At 43.4% G+C, this 27908-nt stretch overlaps 1 protein-coding gene across 1 annotated transcript; it reads right to left on the reverse strand.

Moving 5' to 3' along the window:
- Positions 1-7422: 7422 nt before the first annotated feature.
- LOC6495062 (retinal homeobox protein Rx) lies at positions 7423-27699 on the reverse strand. Its single transcript, XM_032451082.2, has 6 exons — positions 27065-27699; positions 26050-26193; positions 20613-21794; positions 20361-20527; positions 8507-8672; positions 7423-8445 (listed from the first exon to the last, which is right to left on the reverse strand). Exons 1-6 carry the CDS (start codon positions 27423-27425, stop codon positions 7688-7690), a joined length of 2778 nt encoding a protein of 925 aa, XP_032306973.1. The 5' UTR covers positions 27426-27699; the 3' UTR covers positions 7423-7687.
- Between the last annotated feature and the right edge of the window lie 209 nt (positions 27700-27908).

The following is a 27908-nucleotide window of genomic DNA, read 5'->3' on the forward strand; positions in this document are numbered from 1 at the left end:
TCTCGCCTTCTCAAGAGATTCAGTGAGAGGTACAGAGAGTAAAATAGGTCTGTCTGCCCACGCCCCTTGTAATGAGAATTAATTTAACTAATTGTTTATTTACAAAATATTCTAAGGCAGGGGGTTAAGCGGAGTCGAACTTTGTTTCAACCATTTAGCGTTACAGGCTAGCTTTGCAGGGTATCTATTTAAATTAGGTTTTGTGGAATCTATTTTTGGAGTGCAGCTAAGTGGGGCATGTTTACGTTTTATGGCACAATCCGGTGAGTCCATTCGTTTCTATGGATCCTCCTCACTCTCTATGCATTTCACCCGATTTACTATATTCTATATCTAAATTCATACATATATTTATACTATATACCAAATATATATGTATACGTCTCGGTTCCTAGAGAATTTTCTTACTACATGGAAAAACAAATGGATTTCGATGTCGCTAAATTAAAGCGGATCGAGGCCATATGCATATATTTTCGAATACTTTTAGATACATATTGTTCCTTCATATAATAAGTAGGTGTATATGTATTCTTTTGGATATATTCTTAGATATATAATACCTAGAGAAGGAGCCAAAGATTAGCAGGGAGAATGACTAATCTCTGGAACCCGAATTGCCAAAATTATATTTCCGATAGTTTCAGTATAGTTGGAGCAGGATGTATTTCTATATTGTTTTATTTTTATCAGTTCCATAAATAGTTCAGGTGACAACAAGCCAGATATTCCTCCAGGGTTGCCGAATAATGCGCATAGTTTTTACCTGTAACCTGAATTGTCTATCAAAATTAATCAGAATATATTTTAGGCCATTATTTCTTTTAAATTATGAATCATTTTATGTCTATTTTAGGGTCTTTTTTTTTATTGAAAAACACTTGATGCAGATTGTCAAGGAAATCTCGATTTATATAGATGAGCCCATTCCCCAGGCGATTTTCAGATTTTTGAAGGGAAAATTTAGATTTTTCCCATCAGGAAATGTGACCAAAAATCTAAAAAATATTTCGTTTCCAGATTTTGATGCAGATTCAAAGAGAATTGATCCACAATTCGTTTAAGGTATCGCGTTTGAGAATCGGATAAATATTGGCAAAGATGTAGCCTTCGAAGGGACTCAATTCTTCTTCCGAGGCGATTTTCAGATTTTTGAAGGGGACCCATCAGGAAATGTGACCAAAAATCTAAAAAATATTTCGTTTCCAGATTTGGATGCAGATTCAAAGAGAATTGATCCAGAATTCGTTTAAGGTATCCCGCTTGAGAATCGGATGAATATTGGCGAAGATATAGCCTTCGAAGGGCCTCAATTCTTCTTCCCAGGCGATTTTTAGATTTTTGAAGGGGACCCATCAGGAAATGTGACCAAAAATCTAAAAAATATTTCGTTTCCAGATTTTGATGCAGATTAAAAGAGAATTGATCCACAATTCGTTTAAGGTATGCCGCTTGAGAATCGGATGAATATTGGCGAAGATATAGCCTTCGAAGGGCCTCAATTCTTCTTCCCAGGCGATTTTCAGATTTTTGAAGGGGACCCATCAGGAAATGTGACCAAAAATCTAAAAAATATTTCGTTTCCAGATTCTGATGCAGATTCAAAGAGAATTGATTCAGAATTCGTTTGAGGTATTCCGCTTGAGAATCGGATGAATATTGGCCAAAATACAGCCTTCGGAGCGGCCCATAGGGGTCTTGCCCCGGAAATTTTCAAATTTTTGTAGCAGTCAAGTATTCATCAACTTAAAATGTTTTGTATTTTAAAATAATCCCTCATATGTTTATAAAGAATAATGTTTTTAAACTCCCTTAAGGTGATATTCCTATATTTTTATTGGCAAAATCGCTAATGCGTCGTCGAATGGACAGAGTTAATTAAAAGTAGATCAACATCACACTAAGTATGATGATTAAATACTCGTATGATGATCCCATTGAGGTCCTTCCATATACCGTTTAGCGCCAGCCACCCCGAACCATATGAAAAGGACTCACACACCCAAATTAGAAATTCAAACTTTGTCGTTGCTCATGGGCTCGTTGGCTCAGAAAATAAAACCAATTGCAAACAGATTATATAAATGACTAAATCAAAATTTAATAAAACCCAACGAATAGCAAGCTCTCTGGAGCGAAGGAAAAATGGGAGGGACGACTGTCACCATGAAAGTCCAAAAGGCCAAGGAATTTTAATAATGAACACGTATCCTGGCAGCAAATGCAGCTTGTTGTTTTAGTGCACGTGCGCCAATTGCGAGCACTAAAGGGATTCATTTGTGAATTATCCAATGCCAAAAATTCAGTTTCCCCTCCAGTTGGTTGGTCCAACCCCCACCCACATCAAATTCAGGACGAACGTTCCTAAACAAACACTAATGCCAGGTCGGGGCTGAGAATCAACGAAAACAAATTGCAATTGAGCCGGCAAAGGACCAAGAAAATCGCTGGATTTCTGCCTTTTTGGCTGGGTGACAAAAAGTGGCCACCACATCACACGGGTCGGGATTGGGAATTCGGAAGGGATACTGTTGCGATGCGCATTTGACAGCTCAACCGGAATGCACACAGCCGATGAGGATGACGATGGCGATGAAAATGTACACTTTGAAAAAAAAAATCCATCAATAGTTTAATCGATGTATTTAAAATGATATACAATAGGTACGATATGAGTTAAATTAACTAGATTATATATTTCATACAGATTAAACTTGTATTTAAATATTACTTTTTCAAAAAATAGTTTTCTGTTCTCTAAGTGTAGAATGGGGCTGCAAAAACGCCCAAAGCCAAGGCAACAAGCCCTTACAAGTCTGTGGATAGAGCATTCCGTGCTGCTGGGAAATGTGGGAAAGCCACCCTGTTTTCATTGCTTTAAATGACTGGGATTCCCATGAATTTTTGCGGAATTTTTATTAAGTTGCCAATTTGGCAATTGACAGAGTTGATCAAAGTGGCTGAATAATGGCGGTGGTGGTACCATTTCAGTGTGAATTAATTTCAAATTAGTTTGCCACATGCATTTCGGGATTTATTGGATTTTTGCAGACGAACACAAACAATTGGGGGGAAAACAAAGGGTCGTGATTGGAAAGGGTTGGCCACAATCCCTTAATAGGCCTAATCACAATCGATGACCGGTGATTTGTTTAGCGCATTAACAGCTCTACAACTGACCGCTGCCCAGCTGCCACAAACTCATCTGCCACTTGGCCATCTCACGTACCCCCAACCCTACCCCAGTGGACCGAAATCAGGTCAGGCAAACGCATATAAACACACCATTCCGATTCAGATTGTGATTTCTGGGATTTCTGGAATGCATTAATTTGTGTTAATGGGGGAAAAGCCGAGGCGATAGAAAAGTTTTCCAGTTTGTTAGGGTTTGAAGTGCATACACAGGATTTATTTATAGTGCCCCACAATGGATACACACATGTGGAAAGGGAGCGAGACTGCCACTTAGGCCATGGAAATTTTCCGCGCCCAGTGGGCGAATCCTATCGTATTTCAGATGAAACGTTTCTTTGGAGTATCGAACCTCGAATATCTGAACATTAAGTCATTCACGTGCTGCCTGCAATCGGTCACCGCAGATCGCCGACAAGTGGCAGAATCTATACGTAAATTCGGGGCTAGACCCAAATATTCTATATAGGATCGGCATATGGATGTCTCAGTGTCCAACTGCGGGCACTTGCCAGACCGAAATACTTTCGGATATGCGCTCCACCGAGTATTCTGTCTCGCATCTATAGATCGGTGGTCTATATATCCGCTTAGTCTCTGTCTGCCGCACTGTACGCCTCCAGGGTAAAGCAGAAAATGTCTAATATTCAAGACCAGAGCGCAGAGACTAAGTAAAAGTGTATCCATCTGCCTTTTAGATGATTCGGGTGGACCCAAAGGGATGCTATGGAATTTGATTGCTTCTAGTTTTTGAGGGATATGATTTAACTTAAATACTTTTATTATAATAACCAAGCGTTATAACTTTCAGATTATAAATGAAATATAAAGACCATCCATCGTAGAATCGTTCGCAGAATCAATGTGCGTCTACTTTGTCCGTTAAAGTTAAAAGTTAGTTCAGTGGTGTTTTTTCAATTATTGCTAAGTCGTTGTGGTATCTTATATTTCTTCCTTTATTATATATTTATACATTTTTATTTTAAAAATACGAAAACTAGCCATTCTCGAGTGTCTTTCTAACATCCTATGATTTATGTTTTAAAAACAGTATAACCTTGTTATTGTTCATGTCAGAAACTTGACGCTTTTTGGGTGGCAATTTCTATAAATATATTCAAAGGGTAGATAGGATTTGGCCTTCCATTGTTAATTTTTAAAAGTGAAATATGTTAGGTTTAGTTTCCATAAGTTTTCATTGAAAAAATCTGTTCACGTTTGGGTCACCCACATCGGCTGCATATATGGCAGGCCCATTGCCTAGGAAAAGGGAGGTAGGAGCGCAACAACAACGAAAAGTGACGCGGACATTTATGGTCTGCTCTAAAACGGATTTTTGTTCAGTTTGCAACACACCAACACCCATGAATCCGCACACCCGCGCACAACAACCATCATAATCACCGAAATGTTGTTCAATAATTTCAGTTCTGGCCGCTGGTTTCATTTCGTTTGGATGAATTTATTTTTAACATTGTTATTTTATATATACACGAAACAGAAGCAGCGAGCGCATAGGAAAAACAAAAAAATATATATATCTGTATATCGAAAAAATGTAGAAAAATTAGAGGCTGAAAAAAAAAGGAAAGCAAGAAAAATAGCGCCAACGCTTTCATCATCGACCAAACGGGCACGATCAGCTGTATGTCATCAATATGCGATATATCTTGGTCAATATACAAGTATTTTGGTCTATATGTGCTATTAATTAAAGTACAATTGTGATATAGACATATGGGATATGCGGATACGGAGAAATTGGTAGAAAGATTTGTTTTTATTCTGCCCTCATGGCCATATAGCCATCTAGTTTCCGCTCGAACCACTCATGGCCATGGGAAAGTATTCATTCTTTAGCATTACGATCAGACTCGATCTCGGTGGTTTTTGACAATTCCTATAAATAGGACTCTCTTGGTTCTCTTTCGGTTCAACCTCTGTGGAGCACTTGTCACCGTCTGCTCCAAAAACCGGCCAGAGAACCCTCCTCATGGTGTGATGCAAAATCATTTGGGAATTTTAATTCGACTTCTTCAGTCGTCACACCCTAAGTAGTGCAGTGTGGGGTGTGTGCACTTTATTCAAGTTCAATTCCGTTGGACTTTGTCTTGCACTTGGCATGCATTGAATTTTTATTTAATTTGTAATGTATTTTTGGTTTGCCATCGTATTTTCCTCATACCAACAACAGTCAAAAAAATGAATTAATAAGATCAGACACTTTTGAAAGAAGAAACTATTTATGAAGTATTTTTAGTGCTCGACTTTACCAGTTTATGTGACATAAGTTTCAAAAAAGGCAGAGAAAAATAAACTAATTAGAAATGATACCTATTTTATCTCAGTGTAGCGAATGCCCCACAAGAGGGTGGTACACATGTGAGTGGTCCACAGCTGCTACTTCTTCGAATGCCATTTTATGCCTTATAAGGCGAGTACTTGGCACCTACACACCCCAGCATGGGGATATTTTTGGTCTTGCTAGATGATTCATTCCCTGCCAGATAGATGCCTTTTGCTTGGCCGTCTCGTCCCCCCTTTTTGTGATTGTTTTGCCATCTCTCAATACGCCCATCACTCAATCAGAGAGCATTCTATAAATGTTGTATATTAGTTTTGCTCTGAAGTGCTGTGGAAGTGGAAGTGGAAGTGCATTGCTCCGGATGCAATTCCCCGCACAGCTCATTAATAACTTGACAGGCATGCGAGGGGAATGAGCTGTTCAATCTAAAATTAGTTTTAGGTCTCTCATTACAGGAATTTAATAAATTTGTTTTGTATCTTTTAATTCAAATATTTCTAAATAACGAAGATTTCTTGTAGCGCCATCTGTTCGGAGGCTAAGTACAAACTAAATGCAACGGATGGCGCCACAAAAATTCAAAATATATTTTTATATTAAATATTTTAAGTAGGATATTTATAGAATAAAAGTTCTAAAAACTGTCATTTATATTTATATAATTTTTAATTTAAAATATGTTGTGTTTTTTTTTAATCATCGAAAATGTAAATTCATTTTCGTGGTATTCTTGACTATATAAAATAAGAAACTAGACTAAGGATCAAAGTATATTTTAGTAATAATATGAATACCCATTTTTAAATTTAATTGAAATGAAAATATTTAACTAAAAATTTGAAGCGACACAACTAAACGCCATGTAGATAAAATGTAGAATTGTAGTTCCGAATTTGGCCGTAAACTGAACTAACCATAAATTACTTCAATGGAATCTGAATTTTCAATCCATTTTTAATTTACTTTTAATAAATAAATTATTATAGCTTAACTTATATAGACTTTATAAATTGAAAGAGAAAAACACACAGTCTGATCATTTTAGAAGACGCAAGTTAAATTGTTATTCCAGATTAAGTATTTAACAGATAAAGAAAGAGGTCCTGATTATCTTCCTTACCCTTCACATTAAAAAACATTTTATTCTAGCAAGATTACAAGAATATGAAAAAGAAAAACTATTAGTTAAAATTCTTATTTTGATTATTGGGCGTAAAGATACCCTTAGATAATCTTTACACTTAGTTTAAAAGGAATACAATCCCTCCAAGTAGCGATGGAAAATGCCATTAATCTGTCCCTTAACACTCGCTAAGTAGCCTCCCTTCCGTTTCCCCCGACAATTTCAGTGAAATAGCAGAGTTTCCTTTCCCATGTTTTGGGCTTTCAATGCATTTGGGTGAGATTTTGCGCCTAGATGGTGTGCGTGAGATAAGCGTCCTGATGTAATTGCAGGCAATTATCATAGCGCCGAGGTCCTTTGAGCAAATTGTATCGCTCACATGGGACACAAATACATCCCTACTTCGGTATAGGACTCGTGCAAACCCCCTGGCATGGGCAACATGCTTGCATTTAATTGCCCGCGGCGTTAATCAATTACAATTTTATTCGTTACATTATTAGCTCCGAATACGGCTACTGCACCTGTTTGAGGACACCCCAGAAGGTCCTCTTTTCTTTGCCGAACTCATTGTTTGTAGTGCATTTAGTCCTTTTTAATTGCATTTAATTACTGCGCGTCAGCATTTTTTTGTCCAATGTCTCATGATTTTCTTATTAATCAACTCATTAACCAGCCATGGCCATTCGATCAATGAGGCAGATAAACCGTCATAATTGGTCCGACAAGTTTGGTTATTGATTTAGCCCCCAGCCCATGGAACCGTTTCCCACAGAGAGAGAATCAAAAAGACTGGAGACCCTTGCGCTAAAACTTGATCGTATTTATTTTGTGCTAATATGCTTTAGGATTTGGACTTCTTCGTCGGCGATTTGTCATAGGAGTAGGTAAAATTTTACAAGTACAGTTTGCACAACGAGATTATAATCTGCTTCCGAATCGGGTCCTTACAACATACGAAATTCACTAAACTTAGGATACACCTAGAAATTGAAGTTGGGAATGTGTTTTTTTGATTGGAGCTAAACTTAGGAGCCGGGGGCACTGAGGCTAGGAACCTTCGGTGGCTAGACCATGGACACTAGGCCCTTGTTGAGGTTGTCCAGGTGCTCCTTGGCCTTGATCCGCAGCGTGGCGATCGAGTTGCTGCGCATGTCGGCCGGCGGTGTGGCAGATAATTTAACGGCAGTGGTCTGCGACTGTTGCGACGAGGGAGGAGGTGGTGGCGGTGGACTGTCCCTTCCCACGTCCAGGAGCTCAATGTTGGCGTTGGCCGCACACTTGTCCAGGTTGCTGCCCGGGTTGCTGTTGCTACTGCCGGCTTCAAGGTCGCTCAAATCGCGCCCCTCTCCGTTGGAGTCGGCGTTGCCGATGCTCAGGTTCTGGGGCGACATGCACACGTCCGGGCCACTGCACTCCAGCGAGGCGGAGGAGGAGGACGACTGCGAGGATGAGACTGCTGCGGCCGCCGCTGCCGAGCTAACCGGCAGGCTACTGTGCAGGGGTGTGGCCAGGGGCGTGACTCCGTGGTGAGGAGAACCCAAGGATGTGGCGTGTGGCGACATGCGTGACAGGTGCGGCGACAGATGCGACAGGGGCACCACATGGTGGCCCGCGTGCGGGTGGGGTACTGCGTGTGGCGGTGGTGGAGGTGGCGGTGGCTGCGGCTGACCATGCCCACCGTGGGGCGGCGGAGGAGGTGGTCCATTGTGGGCGTGATGATGACCCATTGCCGCCAGGCTGCTCATGGTCAAGTTTGTGGGCGCCAGGCTGAGAGGTGGCGTCAAATAACTGGGATAAACGGTTTGCGGATGTGACAGGAAACCTAAAAAAAGGATGTAGTTTATTTATAAAAACTTATTAAGAAATATATAGAGAAACTTTACCTGGCAGAGCACTAAGCAGTGGCGGTGACAGCCAGGGATCCACCGGCAGTCCAGAGGCGCCGCATCCGAGGCGGTGGGGTAACTGGGTGAAGTGCGTCAGGCCGAGACGCAGGCTCTCCGACTTCTCCTGGCGACGCCACTTGGCGCGTCGGTTCTGGAACCAAACCTGAAAAGATAGCAGAGAAATGCGGGTTAGCTAATTAGTTTGCTGGCCTGAGTGCACAGAGCAATTAAATTAATCACTTGACAAGAAACGCGCTAATTTAATCAGGCGTTAAAAACGTCGAGGAAAGCGTTTTCGTTGCAAAAGGAAGAGCATAAAACGTAATTAGAGAGACTGAATGAGCTTAATAACGATGGCAGAAGCTGGTCGGAATAACGGTAAACGGTGAAACGGTAAAACGGTAAAAAGCTGGCCCCCAAAGAGAGCGAACGGACCCCAAAAGAGAGAGCCACACAAGACAAAAAGCAAAATGGCGGCCAACGCAAAATTGTTAATGAAAATACAAACTCCCATGACAGAAGAGATACTCACACATACATACATACACGAGCAAACAAAATGGCTGAGCAGCCTCCCAAACACACCCAGACTCACCTACACCTAGCAGGAGAGAAACACCCAAAGTAACGGAGGAAATAAAATAAAATTCAATTAGTTGCCTTGGCTCTAATTAGAATTATCGCAACAATGAGTGTGTATTAGTGTGGCTGTCTAATTAGTGGCTGAAGCAAGGGGAAAGAGGGGACCATCTAGGGAAAGTTTTCATTGCCGTCGGCTTGGTTATTACGGCCCCCCCCCCCCGCCCCAGACCACCCCGACCGACCAATCAACCTGCCTCCATGCCCCTCCATCCCCCCCACTTTGCTGCTGCCTGCCACGCTCAAAGTAATTAAATGCAATTTGCGCAAATTAATAAGAAATTATTTCAGATGGAAATTTCATTAACATGAAATGTTGTTGTTTATAGCCAGTGTGGCAACAGCTCCTGCTCTTTATCCTGTTCCTGCCAACCAACACACACACATATAAGCAGCCATCTAGGTGGTATTTTACGTGTATTAGTGTGCGTGCCAGAGTGCTCTGTACTGGGGTAGTCCCTCTGCGGCTCTTTAATTAAAGATAATGGTGCGTAAAATTATTTTCGTTGCCCCGAAAGTGATTTGCAAAACAAATTTGCGAGTCGGAAAATGCAATTTGAAATGGCTTAATTAAAATACACTAACCAACCAAATAGGGGAACTATAAAATAACTCAGTTAGGAAAGGATTAAAAGAGAAAAGAAATGAATTACTGAGTTTTATGATAGAGATAATAAGATAATAAACTATAATTATGAGTGAAATCAAATAAATATTTTTAAGAAAGTTATTTAGTTTTTATGACCAATTATAACTTAAAAATAGATATTTCTTACTTTTCCCATATGGAACTCTATTTTAAACTATTGAAAACTCATTTCATGCTAATCAAAAGCCAATCAAATCCGTTCCAATTAGAGATGTTCCTTGATTATCTTCGAATATCTGTCGGATATCAATTAGCAGCTCAGACAGACAACAATAACAAAAGTGCTCAGGCAGCTACCAGCTTTCTTCCTCTCCTACTGTCTTTTCCTGCCACCTCGCTGCCCCCCATTTCCAGTAAACTGAAATCCCATTTAGAAAGTCTAATTTCCTGCCTCTCAAATCTGTACGAAGAAAATAAATTAAAGTTAGCAGCTTTAGGCCACATTCTGCTCCTCTCACACACACACACACACACACAAAAACACACACCCACACATACTTAATCAGACATTTGGTAGAGAAGAGAGAGAGATAGAGAGAGAATGATAAAAAGAGAAAGAAGGAAAGACTTTCCCCACTGGCTGTTATAATTTGAGTTTGTGCTTCTTCATTTTAATTAAATCATCAAAATCAATTTTGTAATTTCCATTCATGGCGCGTCATAATGAAAATCCCCACATAAACCCGATGAAAGAGAAGGAAGATAGAGCAGGATGCTACGTTTTGGGTGGCACGCCCACCAAAACATCATTATCATGTTGCCCCCTCCATGCCACTTGCCACACTCTCATCCACCCGAAAGTTGGCAAAATTGTCTGCTTTCATCTTTGCTTGTTGATGCTGCCACCCTCCTTGCCACTCCCTCCCTCTCCCTCTCGCCCTCTTCATCATCCATCACCCACAACCATGACATGGACCAAACTCAATTTTCCACCCCATAGACACAAATACAAGCACACATACCCATGGCATCCCCATTTTCAGCCATTTTCAATTTTGCTACATTTAGCCGGGCTCTTGCCTCAAAAAGCCACCCACTCGGCCGTGCCACCCCCCTACTGCCATGCCCCACAGCAGCCCCGCTGCCTCCATCGGCCCGCTGGCCTGCAGCAATTTGGCATTCATGTGGAGCACGCGACTCACCACAAGAACACCCTCGACCCATCAGACAACCACTTTTCAACTTTAATCTTTTTCATAAACTTCGCATTGGCAGCAAACAATTTACGTCCCTGTCCTCCTTCCTACCTTCCCCCCCAAAAAGCCCTCAACTCCCGAAAACCCTCTTTAACGTCATCATCTTGCTCTTCCTCCTTTCCACCTCAGTTCTGGCCATGCCATTCTACCATTTTTGCCTTGTCGTCTTCTTTAATTTTGTTCGCAGCAAAGTTTTGCCGTTTTATTGGAAAACTTCTGCCGCAAAGTGTCGTCCCGCCCGATAAAAAGGAAACCCCACATAGACATAGAAGTAACTCACACAGCATACACGGCGTATACGCAATACGCTCTTCCATCTCTCTCTACCTTACTCCCTCTATTTAACTCTCTCTCTCTCTCTTTTACTCGCTGTGTGACAGAAATTGCTTTTCGAATGTTTCTGACAGTTTGCAAATTGGAAAATTGACTTTTAACACACAAGAGCTTCAGCAGCTTAATAAAACTGTTTGCAACTTGTAGAGAAAGAGATGCAGAGACAGGGTGTGAGTGAGAGAGTATGAGTTAGTAGGGGGTAGCAATGATGATGATGATGAGGAGGTCGTAGGCTAGGGGTTTGTAGTTCCACTTGACATTACACACAATTGTTGTTGTTGGATTATTCATACTTCCGATTTGGGTGAGTTTTCCAAAGATTGAGGTCGGGCCAATTGCTCTGCCAGATCCTTGACTTTGACTTTGATTGACCAAGGATTCAATCAGGATTCGACTGGAATCCTTAATCAAACCATGACTTTCGATAAGTGAGGTCAAAGATAATCATTATTATCTTATGATGTTCAAAAGGAAAAAGAGGGACATTTAATTCCCTTAAGATGAGCTTCTTAAGAGGATTTTAATATTTAATAAAAGCCATTAGCCTCCTTTTCTAGGACTTACTTCTAGTTTAAATCCCTTAAAACCAACAAGAAATAAATCTCTATCAAATATTGTTTAAAAATCGTTTTAAAAACCCCGGAAAATAGAAATTTCCCCTTAGCTTTTATCTTTCCCAATGGGGGGTACTTGAAATCAGCTCGGGGAAATCTACTTTCAACTCGCTATAACCTTTGGCATAATCATTTTGCCAGCGACAGGACTATAATTATCCCAGTGCCGCCCCGTTTGTCATGCAATTCAATCAATTTGATTGAAAACTCGATGCCATCGAATGCACTTTGTTTGAGCCGGTTGGGTCTCGTTGGGCGATAGGCGATAGGCGAGTTAATTGCATGGAAGCAAAAATACAGCCCAGCATGAACTGCAATTAGAGACCTCGAGACCCTCTAGGGGCGAGGGTAGCTGAGGTCCTGGACAACCCGTTGCGTTCAAGGATATTGATAGCGGCGCCTAAGGTAATGGCCCTACCGGCTAACAAACTGCATGGGAACTTCGCTATGTCCTCGCGCAAGCTTTAATTCAATTAAAAATTTCTGAAATCCTGGCTAGGGGAGCCTAATTATACGGCTGTCCCCGATTCCAGACAGCGACAGACACGAAGCATTCACTCCGATTCAATTCATTTTAGTTTTAGGGCCTGTCATAATTCCAGGACGATTTTTTTTGGAGGGACAAAGCCGCAGCGTGGAGTCCTTGCCCTGTTAGTTTATGACATGTGTTTTTTTTTATTCCATTGTTGGCTTTTGGTTCCGGGCCCAAGTCGGTCGGATCGGTCCTTCCAGCTTCGCAGCCAAACTCTACCCCAAGCATCCTGTTTCGCATTCGGTTTGCTTTGTGCGATTCAGGACGAATTAGAGCAAAGACAAAGGCTTTGACGACGGCCACAATCCGCAAGATGTTTTAATTAGTTTAGGAGCCGACAAGCGTATTGATTTACACTCGATGCCGCCGTTTCAGCTCGAGGGCATACAACTTCCAATGAGGGGGAGTGCCAGAGCTTTTGTAGTAATAAGTTCTTGATTTTCCTTTAAGATTTTTGGAATATGGAAAGTCTTCTTAAGGCTAAGGGTTTCCCTTGTCAGCTTTTTCACACTTTCCCACCTCTCGGCTAATTACAGTTTCAGCTTTCCACCGTGAGCCCTGTAATCGAAGGCCAAACACGCGACAAATCTTGATTCTCTGACAGCCGCAGACCTGGCAAGTAGCTCCGCCTCAAATGTCACTATGAGAAGTGCCAAGAATAGGCCAGGACATTGAGTATCCTGACCCAACAGGAACAAATCCAGGCTAAACCGACACCCACTCGATCATGGGCTTCGGGTTTCCCCCCGGTTATTCGGCTTTCAATTGTTCGATGTGACTTTGGGCCCAGGGTCTCCCAGGGCCTGTTTGCAGGGGCGTGTTTGCACACGGCCACGTGGCACCCTGTATTTAATTAGCTATTTATTTACTCGCTGACATGTCGAGCAGCAGCCCAAGCGAAAGCAAGGGCCGCACGCACAGTTAATAAGCAGTTAAATCGGCTACAAAGGACGACAAATACCAGGCAACTTCTGCCAGCCTTGCGAGCGGGGGTTGCTTTGGCTTTGGCTTTTTTTGGAACTGTCACACGGTGGTGGGGGTGCAGTTCACTTCCCAGGACCAGGAATTTTGTTGACGCATTTTTAATTTGCAACAGTTGAGGGCCCACAGGATACGGGGGGCGAGGTAGGTCACCGCCCCCCGGAAGGTCGATCTCTCCAAGCAGTTGCCACACTCAATTTGAATATTTTTGATGAAGAAATATGTCGATTTGGATACACTGTCAGTTATTTAGGGGTAAGTTAAAAGATCAAAGACTGAAATATATTAAATTCTTAGTCTAATTCCTTGTTCAGAAAACTAGACTAGAAGCCTATAAGTCTAGAAGCTCTCTACCAATAAAATATATTAATAATTCCATTCTGAATCCTTGCTTGCTCTTAACCCTTTCTCCATGTGTACTCTAGCATAGTTTTCGGGGTTCTTTAACATTCAAAGTTTAGCAGCCCCTTTGATAACTTAATTATAATTTGCGTGCCTTCGAAAGTAATATTGTTATTATTGTTATTCCACCTGCCAGCCGAAGCGAAATTTGTTTAGGTGATTCATTAGCACGAAATCAACATGAACAACCAACCGGATGCAGTCGCGGACGCGTACGAGGCCAGAGCTTGGAAAATTGTTTAAGTGTTTTGTGATTTATGCAGTCGCAATAGGAATTTGTTTGGGAAACGCATAAAACCAATTAGCAGGCAGCGGGAATTAATTAAAAGCGGAAAAAGTGAGCCCCCAAATACGAGGAGTGTGGAGTGTGGAGGAGTTCTTTTGTGGCCTCATAAATATGATGTCTGAAATTATTATAAGCCGCTTGGGCCCGACATAATTAGCGGCATATAGGACGCTCGCTCACTCCCCGCAATAAAATGTCAAAACAGGCATTTATATAAAGCTGATTAAGTCAATTTCATGTATCGCTCACATGTCTCTCTGGCTTCAGGCCGCTTAACTTCTACCTGGGAATTCCGATATTTCCGTTTCTTGTTTTTTTGTTTTTTGGGCAACTTTGTATGGGCCTCCTTTGATTGACTTTGGATTGGAAGTGAAATGGTTTTGTTCCCGCTAATTTGACAACTTAAGCTCAATGCTCATTTAAACTGACAGCAGATGGGCATCGGATGCTTGTTTTTAAGGGAAGTTAAAGCCCAACTCTTTAAGTCAAAAAATGAATCAGAATAAAGTGAAAATCTCGTGCCGCCTAATTGAGTTTCGCTGAAAACTTTAAACTGGATTGAGTGCATCCTTGACATCTGACAGGGGACAAGGTTGTAATGCAATAATAATATAATACCCGAAAGCACCCGCTCTTTATCCTTTTTGGCCATCGTCCTGTTGGCTTTTGACTCTGGCGGAGAGAAAACACACGCCCGCTGAAGCGAACAGATGTGCAACTCATTACAAAGCATTTAGGCGTTCAAATTGAATAATATTCATAATGTTTTCATGTAGCAGCAACAATTTACCAGAGGGGGTGTGATGGCCTCTGCCAAAATAAACCACCCACTCGCTGGGCCCGCTGCCACTTGACACTTCGAGGGGTTCCGGGGCAGCTGCTATCCCATTTGTTTTCTCAGAGATCCCCGAGAATTGTTGCCAAAAATAATTTACCATAAAAAAGCGTCATCAAAAATGAGAAATAATTTCATTGTAATTGTAATTGTCTGCTCTTGATTGCATTGGTTTACATTATATCCTGTCCCGAGGACGCAATCATCGATTTCATGATGTCAAGTGAGGTTATGTTCCTACATCACAGGGGTTGCAACCGCCCCTTTCTGGAGGAGGGTGACTACAGCCCGGGTCGGGGTTTATATGATTTATAATTTCATTCCATTTGATTTATGCATTTATATTGAAATGTGTTGACAGGTTACGGTGAGCTTGAGAGACAACTGGGCCCAAAGTAGACCAAATCCCGAGCACGTGTACGCCCTCTATTCTGATTCTATTAGCCATCAGGTGAGGAGTGGAAAAGAGCAATCATAGCTGAGTTTCAGGAAGAGTAAACAGGGCACGTTTCAAAGCTTAAGATGAGCACACTGGGAGATAAATTCTAATAGATGAGAGCTTCAAAAATATTGCACAAAACACAAAGTTGGTTCGAAAAAAACATTATTATAAAGACTTACTTACTTACTAAATTCCTTTAGCTTTTTCATTTTAAACATTATTTTTCTATGTGTAAGCAAATATAAGCTCACATGAAAGATGCCGCCATGGTAGGCTGCCTTTAAATTCTGCCCTCCGGCTCAGACGCGGGAGACACAACACCCTTTGGCCTGGTACGGGTCTGGGTACTCGGTAAAGGACATCAGACTGAAAGACCAGGCCGGGGCGTGGAACGAGGACATGAAGCAACGCAGAGTAAACTCAATAAGTCGCATAAAAGAATGAAATTGGATGCCATTGCAAACAAACGCAAACGATGCCGACAATGTGGTCCTTTGGCGGATCCTTCGGCATCTCCGGCCTTAGACTATCCAAATGCCAAGGAATTCCTTTGAGTTGCTCGGCAAATGCGTCGTCATCCTCCTGCCTCCTTTAAACCATGTTTCGAGGACTCTATCTGTGCTCCTCAATTTCTGTTTTCAAGTTTAATTAATTGCGACACGGATTCGGTGTGGGCGTGGCCTGATCGCAGAGGCTTTTTATCATCCTTTGTGTTTGCGGCAAGCTTCTAATGAGGGTTAATTGAAAGCGGCAAACTTCTGTGGAAATCAAGTTGCCTTGCTGTCTTACTTGGGTCTTCCCTCCAAGTTTATTGTCAATTAGATATCGAGGAGGTACTATTCGGTAAGTTCTATAAGCAAAAATAAACTTAAACCAAACTTAAACTAAGCAGAAAACAATCCCATCCTCCCTAAAATTACAAGCGCGTTGTAATTAGCTGTTTCATGTCAAGTGCTTAAGCTTTTTTTAGTCCATTGTTTCTGTTGACAGTTGATCAAAATAAATTTTATTAAACGGCAGATGTTCGACCCACACAACTCCAGAATGTCCCCCGTCTAAATATATGTATTATAAACTCGAGTCAAGTCTGACCGCCTTTGTGACCTGACATTTATTTACCCTTGCGGTGGCTTTGTTCCAGGACCTCCTCCACTCACTCTGCTTACTGTTTTTTATTATTATTGTTGTGCCAAGGTGGCATAATGTGTTAATTGTTTGGCCCACACCCACCCTCTTGGCACTTGCGAGCAGCTGTCGCTCAACGGTGCCTGCATATTCCATTTGCCATTTAATTACAACAGCCTGGACGATTGAAATGCAAATAAACATCGAGGAGCTGACATAAATCAGGACCCACTTACCCCACTAATAAGTGGCCTAAAAAAGGCGACCAGCTTCTCCCCAAAGAGCCTGAGGTCCTTCGGGGGGACCTCCCCGACAATAGGTTAAATAAGTTGAAAAGTTTTTTGTCCTGTCGCCGAACATTTAACGTTTTTCAGGGCCCACTGGGGCCGGCATTCAATGGCTGGCACTTTGCCGCTTTGATGACCCGCACAGGGCATTCGAAGGCTCTTAGTTGCCGATGATAGCCAGCCAGCGATCGTTTTCATTATTAGATTTGTATAGGATTTCATGGGGCTGGGGGCATGAGCGGGTCTAAACAAATGAACCTAATATGCATTATTATTATGGCATGTGAAAACGAAAGCGTTGCAAGGAGTCTAAGGATACGGGAGGGGACTCTGCTTGTCGATAAAACGGTCATGCAAGCGAACGAATGCCAAAGCTGAAGTAAATATTCAATAAAAAATAATCGAAGCAGAAACCAAAACGGAGCAGAACACACAACTAGACACACACACAGGAGAAATGAGCATAAAATGTGGCAATATCTTGGAAGGGAGGAAGGGAAATCCAAATTCAAGCTAAGGCTCAAATCCAATGGCAAAGTGGAATGCAATAAAAATCTATTTTATTTGTTAGTGAAATGACGTTTTTATTTGTTTGCTGTTTATTCACATCCACGCACACGTGGATGGAGACAGACACAGGGATAAAGAATGCCGATTCGAATGGCCCGAGGCTCCCGCCTGCCTGACTGTGTCACGTCACACATGTCGTATGAGCAATATATATACAGATAAATAAACTATTACACAGGATTATTATTTGCTTTGGCTGAGGATATTTTGACAGGTTTACGATATTTAATCATTTGACTATGCAAAATAATTGACACAAACTTTTCGTTTGTTTATTTTTGCTGCTAATAAACTCAATAAAAGTGGCAGTTTCACATGAAAATAGTCATGTTTATTTCCCAAACTAAAGCAAGACATGCAGGATGAGAAAGGACACTGGATCCTGTCACTCGTACATCATTTTTTCGCTTCTCTACTCATTCGATTTTGTTCGCTTCGGCCATGGCAAATTAAGTTTTAATTAAACTCTTTTGGCCCCGGGCCTAATGCGGCGTATGATTGAGTCGACTGTCGGCTTTAACCCTTGACTGCGCCCCGGACAACCCTCACAGAAACTCAGTCGGAAAAAAAAAATTGCACCACACTCCGGCCTGTCAGCCAGTAATCCAAACAAAAGTAATTGTCATCTCCCCGGACATATGTTCCGGCTCTCAGGGTATCTTAGGCTTTTAGGGGAAGAAATGATACACTTTCCGGGCAAGTGTTAATGATCGTCTGGCAGTGTTTTTTGGGCGTTAATCCGCCGTTTAATTTGCTGGCTTAACGCATTTTGTTTTGGTTACCATCACCGATAATCCCAGGCCTCAAGTTGCTACCTTTTCGTCTGTTTTTCTTTTTCCGGGTAGGAAAGGAGAGGTCCTTTTTGCAGATATGTATGGGGGACTAACCACAAAATGGCACAATTTCAATTGTGTTTGGATAGTTTGTGCTGTTGCCTGTCAATGTGCATATACTGCCATTTAAACAACAATCAAACAAGCCACAGAGAAATTCATTCCAATGCCATACACAAAATGCAAAATCCAATCAAACTTTTTAAACAAACATTTAACAAATCTATTACAATGCAATGACAGCCAACCGAAAAAGAAACCGACGAAAAGTGGCCGAACTGAGCCAGAAACCCCCAAAATGAACTCATCTAAACGAGAAATTCTATTTGGTGGATGGCCGACTGGGTTTTCGTTTTTTTGGCAAAGAAACAACTCAGTTAACTTTGGTTACAATTCTTCCTTTTCTATTTTTTTTTTGCCAGCCTATATGGTGTGTGTGTGCAAACTTAATCAAAACAAATTTCCACCTTCAACGAGTTGCACACCAAGCAATTTCCCAGGCCCAACTGGAGAGGAAAAAATACACAAAAAAAAAGGAAAGGTAGTACTGGGGGGGAAACTGAGTAAAAACGATAACTAGAACTTCATGCAAACTAACCGCAAATACGATTACAAACACACAGAAACGATGTGGGTGGAGGAGGTGTAGGGCAAAAGGTGAAAGGGCATCAAAGGCGGCATTGTAGAGTGCACAACCCACTAAATCGAAAAAACCAGTCAAAGGGTTGGAGAGCTCGTTTCGGTTCCTGCTGGCATAATTTGAATTCGTGTCAATTTGACAAAGTGACACATGAGGGCCAAAAAACCCAGAAGGAGAAATTTTTATGCGATTTCGGTTCATTACTTTTGTATTCCGTTTATACTTTATCGTATATACGTTGGCCTGGCCAAAAAGATACACCTCTAAATATATACATATATTCCACTAGTCGTTCCGCTATTTGTTTATTTATTTATGTGCTGTGTTGTGTTGGAGACGCCGACGACAGTGTCGCCAAACTCTGACTCTGACTATGACTCTGACTGTGACTCTGTGGGCACGATAATGTTTAGTCAATAAAAATGATTTGTCGGCTGAGGAAACGAAACGAAATCGTGAAATTTGATATGTCCTTTGCATTTGCGAGGGGGATTCTCCGGTTAAGGCACCCCCAACTCCAAGGGGGAGCAAGCCCTCAAGTTTGCGGTTCAAAAAAAAAGGAAAACTATGCCAATCTTAGAGTAGAGCTTGGATAAGAAACTGTTCTAACACTAGACTTTTCTTTTAGCCTTTGGATAATTTTTGGTCCAATTTGTAACCTTTGAGACAGATTTTCATGGAGGGAGCCAACCAACCCACTACACCCATCGATATTTTGTGGCTCTGCTTAAGCAAATTTTATGCTACACCGCTGTGAATGGAATTTACGAGGCGCCCTGCCCGTTCACGTCACAATTTGCCACCCGAAACGAATGGCTGCCAGACATGGCATCCTGCCACCGGCACACTGCCACCGGGCATACTGCCACTACTTTAGTGTCTCTGGCACGGCGAGCATAAAAGGCACATAGTCGCATAAAATGCATAATTCTCTCCGAAGAACAATGGATAACTTATTGAATGGGTTACGGGCCAGACTTGAAACTCTTTCGGCGTTGTCATTTCGCTATTGAGACATAAATTGTTATAAGAAAGTTATGCACAAACTTTGACAAATATTATTGGGGGGTCTTTCGGTAGGACCTCTTTGGGAGGACATACCGTTCATAAATGAATCCTTAAGTGGAACCCATAAGGAAACATAAAATTGTATGCTAATTTAAATTGCAATTCTGGAAAAACAAACAAGCTCCAGAGACTAGCCAACCAATTAAATTATTCTTAAAATATTTTCATTGCACTGGCCAGGATATCTGATATTTGGAAATGTTTATTCACACCTCCATGCAGTTACACGATAAACAGCTGGCACAGCTTAATTTCGTTAAAATAAATTGCAAACGGAAATTATTTAATTTCCGGAGCCTGGCTGGCTGAGGCGGCGACTCCTGTTCGGGACGTTGATTGCACAATTAGGCGAGGAGCAGGTGTAAATCACTCCCGCCGACAGATACTAGAGATACTAAGGGCCTAAGTAGATGACTCACCTGGACGCGGACCTCGGGCAGGTTCACCTTCATGGCCAGTTCCTCGCGGGAGTAGACGTCGGGGTAGTGCGACTTCTCGAAAGCCCTTTCCAACTCGTGCAGCTGGTAGGTGGTGAAGGTGGTGCGGTTGCGTCGGTGCTTCTTCTTGGCGCAGTTATCGTCCTGGCCTAAAGGGTCAAAAAGGATTAGAAGGATAGCATTAGACTCTAGTTCTCTATAGTCTTTAGTATCCTATTACGTTTGTTTACTCACCTTCATCATCGCTTCCTGACGTGATCTTCTCGCCCTGCTCGCTGCTGTTCGTCTGGTTGAGATCCTCGCTGGAGGCACAGCTCCCGTTGACCAAACTGTCATTGTCGGCGTTCATCCGCTCGCCATGATCTCCGGAATTGCCATTGGGATTGCCGTTGGAACTGCTCCGATATTCGCTCTGATAGCCCTGCTGCTGATGCTGATGCGACTGCTGCAGCGACTGCTGCTGCTGTTGATGCTGCTGCGCCTGCACCTCGTCCAGGCTGCGTGCTCGGATGCCGTAATTTCCCAACTGGGACGACTGGCCGTTGGCTAATTTCGGTTCATTATCATCACAGAAGGCGCCGGCGGCGGACTTGCGCTTGGGGGCCAGTGGACCGCGGGGCGACGGGGTGGGCGGCGAGGTCACGTCGAGGTGCAACTTTGTCGTGTCATCGTCGTCGTCCTCCAAGTCGCTGGCGGAGGACATTGAACGCTCGTCGTAGCCAATCTGCGACTGTGAGCCAGGCGCCGTCTGGGAGTCCACAAAATAACCGCCCGATGGAGGAACTGACCCGCTCCCCGCACCACCCGCTCCGGCACTCGCCCCCACTCCCACTCCTGCCCCTGATCCCGATCCCGCTCCTGCACCCCCTCCCATGGCACTCATCGCCGATGACTTGGCGTATTTGCCGTGCTGATTCTGCTGCTCCTGCGCCTGCGCAGCCAAGGCGGCCAAGTGCTGCTGGTGGCTCCCATAAGAGCTGGGCGGCAGGGGCAGTGGCGGCGGGGCCGAGGCATTGCCCCCGCCAGACTGCAGTTGATTAGCCTCGACCATCTGATGCATCGAGCTGAGGTAATTGCCCGTCGCCTCCTCCTGGTGCCCGTACCCGTGTCCCTGGCCGAATGCGAAGGCGTTGTGGTACCCGAAGGCTGCATGGCCATGGTGGGGCGGATGGTTGGGATGCCCGGCATGGGCAGGATGCCCTGACGGAGCACCGATCTGCTGTCCATGGTGCAGTGGCGCCGGTGGGTGCTGTCCCCCTGGAGGGGTGGGCGGACCGTATGGCAAGCTGCCTCCATTCTTGGCGTGCTGCTGCAGCATGCTGGCCATGTGGCTGTCCATGTTGCGCAGCTGAGTCAGTGTCATGCCGCAGCGCAGATCCGTGGCATCTTCATCGCCCATCGAAGCTTCAATGTCGCCTGAAAAGGAGTGGAGGTATTTGAATTAGATCCTTGTTTTAGGCCTTAGGCTTAGAGGCTATAAGGTAATAGTTTGTTGAACATTTTGATTCAGAACCACCAAAATAATCAAGGCAACATTACTCAATATGTAATTAATTGGGCCTGATCAATCGCCAATACATCATAATTTAGGCCCTGTTTGCCCACGCATTTGGCCGCCTGATTAGATTTTAATTAGTATGCCCAATGAGGCGGGAAGACAAGTCATAAAGCCTTCCACTGGTTCGCTAACTTGGCGGCGGCGGCCAACCAACCTGGCTAATACCAACGTGTTATTTAATTTGGTGGTTGATGTGGGGGCAGGATATAACTGCCATCAGGCGACAGCCTTCGACCTGCAGTGGGTAGCGGGTCAGAACCTGTTGGCCCCCCACCCACTAATAAACGGCTTTCAATTAGCCGCCTCGTATTTACAATGTGCGGCAATAAAAATTCCCAGAAAACAGAGAGTCGAAATGCCAAAGGCCCAGTTAACTTAGATGGCTGAAAGTTTCAGATGAGGCGGCGGCGGCAGAGTATTACAGTCCCTAATGGGCGTTCCAACTGGCGCGTTGTGCATATCACGTGACATGCAAGGAAGTCATTAGTTGTGCCAGTCCTTTGGTTTTAGCTTTTAGTCTAAAAACGAGTGGGTGGGCTCTGGTGGGCTCTTTTGCGGTTCTGGTTCTGGTTCTGCCGGTTGCCTGTTAGTTAGGTGGGCTTTTAGCTGGATTTTGTGTAACCGAATTCAATTTCTATGTTAAATTGGCTTTCGAGGTGGGGCGAATCGTTGAATCGAAACAAAACCAATTACCCAACCAGACTGGGAACTAGCCGGGAAGTTGCAACTCCAAAATATCCATAATTATTTGATAGTCTTTTGGATAATTGGTTTTTGATGTAGGCCCGCTGGATTTAAGCTCAACACCGGTCGATTGTCTAATGTAATTATGTGCTTCATTCCGATTCGCCTCAGACCGATTAATTGGGTCAACATATTGGCTAATTAACTTTAAACAGCAGCCGACTAAAAGCCGTAAATGCCCCGAATTAACCTCTTCAAGCGTTTTCACCAATCAATCGAAATTTACACGCCCAGCGTGCGATTTATTTTGAGCCACTGTGTCTGCTCCAATGGTGCTAATGAAATTAACAACAAAAACTTTCCGAAAGCCTCTGCAAATGAAGTAGCACAAAAGATGCCTGGCTCGGCCCCGGCTTGGCAATTAATAGCTTGATTTGAATGTGAGCCGCATGAGGTGAGAGACAGTAGCCACCGCACCACCCATTCCCTGCCAGCTTTTCATTCTTTTATTTAGGGCCACACGGAGTGCGTGAGTTAATTGCGTGAGCAGCGAAAAATAAAAGGTTGAAACAAAAGTTTTTCTGCCTCCCGGGAAAAAGGGGACTATTAGAAGGTAGAGGCGGAGTTTCACACTCAAATACAATTTGGCAGAGTGTGAATGATGTGATCAAGTGTGATATGAACTCTATATACTTTGTATAGCATACATTAGAGCATTTTTTCAGTACCAGGTATCACTCTGGCACTAAAATCTCCACTATATCTCTCTGAATAATCATAGCGTTGAAGTCTAATCCCTCCTAATGGCAAATGAATCGCATATTCAGGCACTTCCCATTCACTTGGCCCCACGATCAGTTAAATATTCATTCATACTCGTAGGTAGGCCCATAACTGATCGACACATCAATTAAGAAATGAGTTCCGAACGCTATCCATTAGCTGGCCGGGCAATTCAAGTCGGCAGCTGGAAATTTGTCGGTTGTTAACGCAACTAAATTACATTGTCTTCGAAATTATGGGATGTTGTCTATGAAATTCGTAAAAAAAAAATGCTAAGAGGTTCAAACGAGGGCAGCACGTGGTCTTGGCTTCCCCCGAGATGAACCTGACTTTTATTTTGCTCTAGTTAGCTCTACTCTTTCCCAGAACCCGGCTCGTGAAAGACAAATTGACGTTAATCGCGTCACTCCTTCGCCGTCCTGCCGCCCTTCCACTTCTCTAATCCTAATCATGATTTGACAGTTTCCCATTGTTGGTCAAATACTTGGCCATTAGGCGGCCTAATTGATATGTTATTAGCCGAACAACAAAACGCCACGTTTCTGAAGAGTCATGGCCAAATACCCCAGGTAGGGGCCGAAAAGGAAATGCATTTTTTTATTCATATTCGCCGGAAGATCTGGTGCTTCGGCCAGATGAGATGAGATATCGGATTCATATCAAAAAGCGAAACAAGCCATAAACAAAACTGTCAATCAAAAAAACTGGCCACGCACTTAGGGGCCACGTGGGGAGGGGTGTTTCGGGAGAGGGCTTACACAAAGTGGTGGAAGCGACAAAGGCGGCTAATAAGACGACGCCAACGCACACAGACACGCATTAAAATCATTAAGACGACTTAATGCTCACTTTAATGCCGCGTCAACTGCTTAACAGATCTCGTGTAGACGGGGATCACATCAGGCCCTCTCTTTCTAAGCCTACACTGAAAGAAATCAATCATTTAATTGGGGTTCTAGAGTGCTGGACTTTACTCTTCATTTTTTAGAGTGCACCTTGGCTCATGTCTTGGCCAAATGCACTTGTGCCTCCTGCGCTTATAATGATTGTTTACATCTCAATAGGTCCCCCAACCCCACCCGGTTCTGTCTCTCTCTTTGGCTCGCGGCCTGTCTCTTTCTGACGCCACCGCCGCCGCTAGCTGTCAGTTTAAATGCTTTCTGACGGCTTGTGTCTGGCCGCCAGTTTAATTATGGCTTAAATGCGCAACTCTGTGAGCTTGCCTTGCAGCCACCTTGCAGCCTCCTTCCCCCCACTCCCTCTAATTCGCTTGTTTCTAATTAATTTGCGGCCATTTAACCAGAGTTCGAGTTGATGTTGTTGCCGCTTCTGTCCATCGCCATTTTTATTTGGCTCTTGATGCTTTTGACATTTTACAACACTGGCCATTCCTGTTTTGAACGATTATAGTGCCACTCATTCAATTATTATTCAATTAGTTTATTATTTAAAGTAAATTATTAATTTTTTATGGCATTTCCTTCTTGATAGAAGAAAAGTAATTTATCTCTTATAAAATAAATACATTTTTTCGTAACTTCTTTAACCAGAGTTCGAGTTGATGTTGTTGCCGCTTCTGTCCATCGCCATTTTGATTTTTCTCTTGATGCTTTTGACAGTTTACAACACTGGCCATTCCTGTTTTGAACGATTATAGTGCCACTCATTCAATTATTATTCAATTAGTTTATTATTTAAAGTAAATTATTCATTTTTTATGGAATTTCCTGCTTGATAGAAGAAAAGTAATTTATTTCTATTAAAATAAATACATTTTTTCTTAGCTCCTTCACCCAAAATAAACCTACAAACTTCAAGATTCGTATAACTAGGACTCCTTAAGCCAAAATGGCAACGGAAACTCCTTAATATCTCACCTCGCTGGTAGGATCATCCAGGGACCTCGAGTTATGGCAAACCATAATCGTTGGAATATCAATGCCCACCCATTTTTCGCAAGTTCCTTGGGATATAGGGTTAGGGCAAGTGGGCGTGACTGAGAGGCAGAGACTGAAAAGGAGTCGAAAACGTCGAGAAAGGCGAAAATCGCTTGCCGGCAATCAAAACAGAAGCGAAATGAATTATAAATGACGTGCAGAAGACTATTTTTGGCACCCTAGCCCATGGGGGCGGGGGAGGCGCCGCGCCGTCACCAGGTGGCACCACAAAACTCGCCACTATAATCCAGTTAAAAAGCCTTCAAAAGCAGTCACTCCCCACCTCGCCGCGCCGATAGAACTTTAAATTGGCCCAAAAGGAAGCAGCCAGGATCCTAATCCCATCTATGACTTCCTTTTGGCTTCGTTTCGTTTTCTTTCGCCGAACGATTACCGCTGACTGATTGCTTATCAGCTGTCGTGCATCTCGAGGCGGTGCCAAAGTGCAAGCCCGACGCCGTCCACCCCCACCATCCCGCCCATCCATCACACCGCCCCCAACATCAAGCCACACCACCACCCACCCACCTCAGAGAAAAAAGAGCCGCCCAGCCAAGGCTAATACAATTTCGCGATTGTGTTTGTTGATTCTGGCGCTCGCGAGCGGGTAATAGAAATCGATTTGCCTTTATGACGGCACCCACTGATCCCATGATAATGTATACAAATAATGCCAGTGGTATTATCCTGTTTAGTCCTCTAAACTTACTGTCGCTGACCGTTTCCGGTCTGGTGTTGCCGTTTCCGTTGCGATTCTTCAGGCCCAGTATGGCGTCGATTGTGTGGCGGGGCGTCAAAGTCTGACCGCCTGATCCGAACTTCCTGGCATTATCCTTCAGCAAGTCGTTGCTATCTGCGGGTATGAAAAAAGAGAAAAAAAAAATAAACCATGAGGAAACATGCTGAATTAAAAGCCTGTTTGCCAACAGTTTGCCAAAGTCAATTAGGTGCACGACAACTCTGCCATGGCTGCAACAGCAACAGCAACAGCAACATCGACAGCGACTCTATGCAAATTTGTCAGCAATTTCGAAAGTATTAAAATTTAGTCCACACACACATACACACAACTCTATTTGCGATTTTAACGAGCTAAAAGCTGTAATTGCAACCTGCGGTCTGCTGCCTGCCGCCTGCCGCTTGCCGCTTGCCATTCTCCCCCCTGATCCTCATCTAATGGCCAGTTGTCACGACGGCATGCTGGAAAGTAGGCAACATGTTGCCTGATGGTTTTATGCATTTTTAACGAAATTAAAACAAACTGTGCCAAGTGGCATGGCGGTGGTGCCAGGGGTGCCGGCATGGCAGCAGGAAAATCACCTTAATTACTTCGTCTTGCAATTAGCTTATAATTTTTCTCTAAAATTTCTAGTTGTATGTGCATGTTAATGCACGGATAACATTGCTGTGAACACGCACACACTCAAGCACTGGCAGCGGAAAAGTGAAATGTAGAGATTATCCTGGCATGTACGTGTCCGGCAGCAATTTGTGTTAATTAAATCTATAATCAAACAATTGCAAGCCTTTTCCGGCTAAGGCCATAAGAAATAGAGAGGTATTTTGGCATAAGTATAAGGGATTGGAAAATATGGAATTTACATTTTCTGGTAAAGTACTAAGGACTCTCCTATACATTCAATAAGAATGTATTTTATAATAAAACTTTATAGCTTATATATCTTATACATATTTTCCAATTGCCGTCGGGAAGTTCATCTCACCTTCGGGAGAAATCACAGTGTTGTTATTGGCCAAATGGGCGGCATAGTGTTCGTGGAACTGCTCCAGATTTTTGAACTTCTCCACGATCATCTGCAGATTCTTGGCATCCCTCACATTGCCGAGCAGGTGGCGCAGGTGCTCCAGCTGCTTGGGTGGCAGCTTGTGATTGCCGCCGCTTTGTTGCACCAACTGCTCGAAGATGTGCTGGAATGTGGCGGCGGTATTGGAGGAGGAATTGCCTACCGCCGATCCTAGCCCAGCTCCCGAGACACCTCCCGGCTTGGCCACAGGAGATCCTGGCTGGCCTGGACCAGACTCCATTGCGGTCGTGGCTGGCGGGGTAGAGGCTTTAATATCCATTATTATTTTTGAGCAATAATTCGTTTGCAAATTGAACAGAAATCACAGTTGATGCACAAATTGTATTTATTTCGCTATCAATTCTCTACGCACGGGCACTCTGGTTAAATGTCAAGCATTTTCACTGGCGGGTTAAGGTTCAACTCCGGAGCTACCGAGACCGTTGCGTACCGTGCCAAGGCAGAGTTGGCAATAAACTCGAAAACAGCGGCTGGCGACGCTTCGAGTTTCCAAATCAAATTGGAAACCGGTTCAGCTCGCCACATCTATATATACACAACTGGTCATGTGTGCGTGTGTGTGTCACGAAGGGGCGGAGTCAGCTCCGGAGAGAGAGCCGGAGAGTGCGCAGGATTCGCGGGGTGGCAGAGACAGAGGCAGAGCTCTTTCTCTCCGCCACACACATCCTGCGCCCAACCATCCATAGTCCCTGCGATCCATAGTCCGGAATCCGGAGTGTAACAATGGGTTTTCGGGCCCTGC

The sequence above is a fragment of the Drosophila ananassae genome, chromosome 3L (genome assembly GCF_017639315.1).
Source record: "Drosophila ananassae strain 14024-0371.13 chromosome 3L, ASM1763931v2, whole genome shotgun sequence".
In the NCBI taxonomy this organism is placed as follows: Eukaryota; Metazoa; Arthropoda; class Insecta; order Diptera; family Drosophilidae; genus Drosophila; species Drosophila ananassae.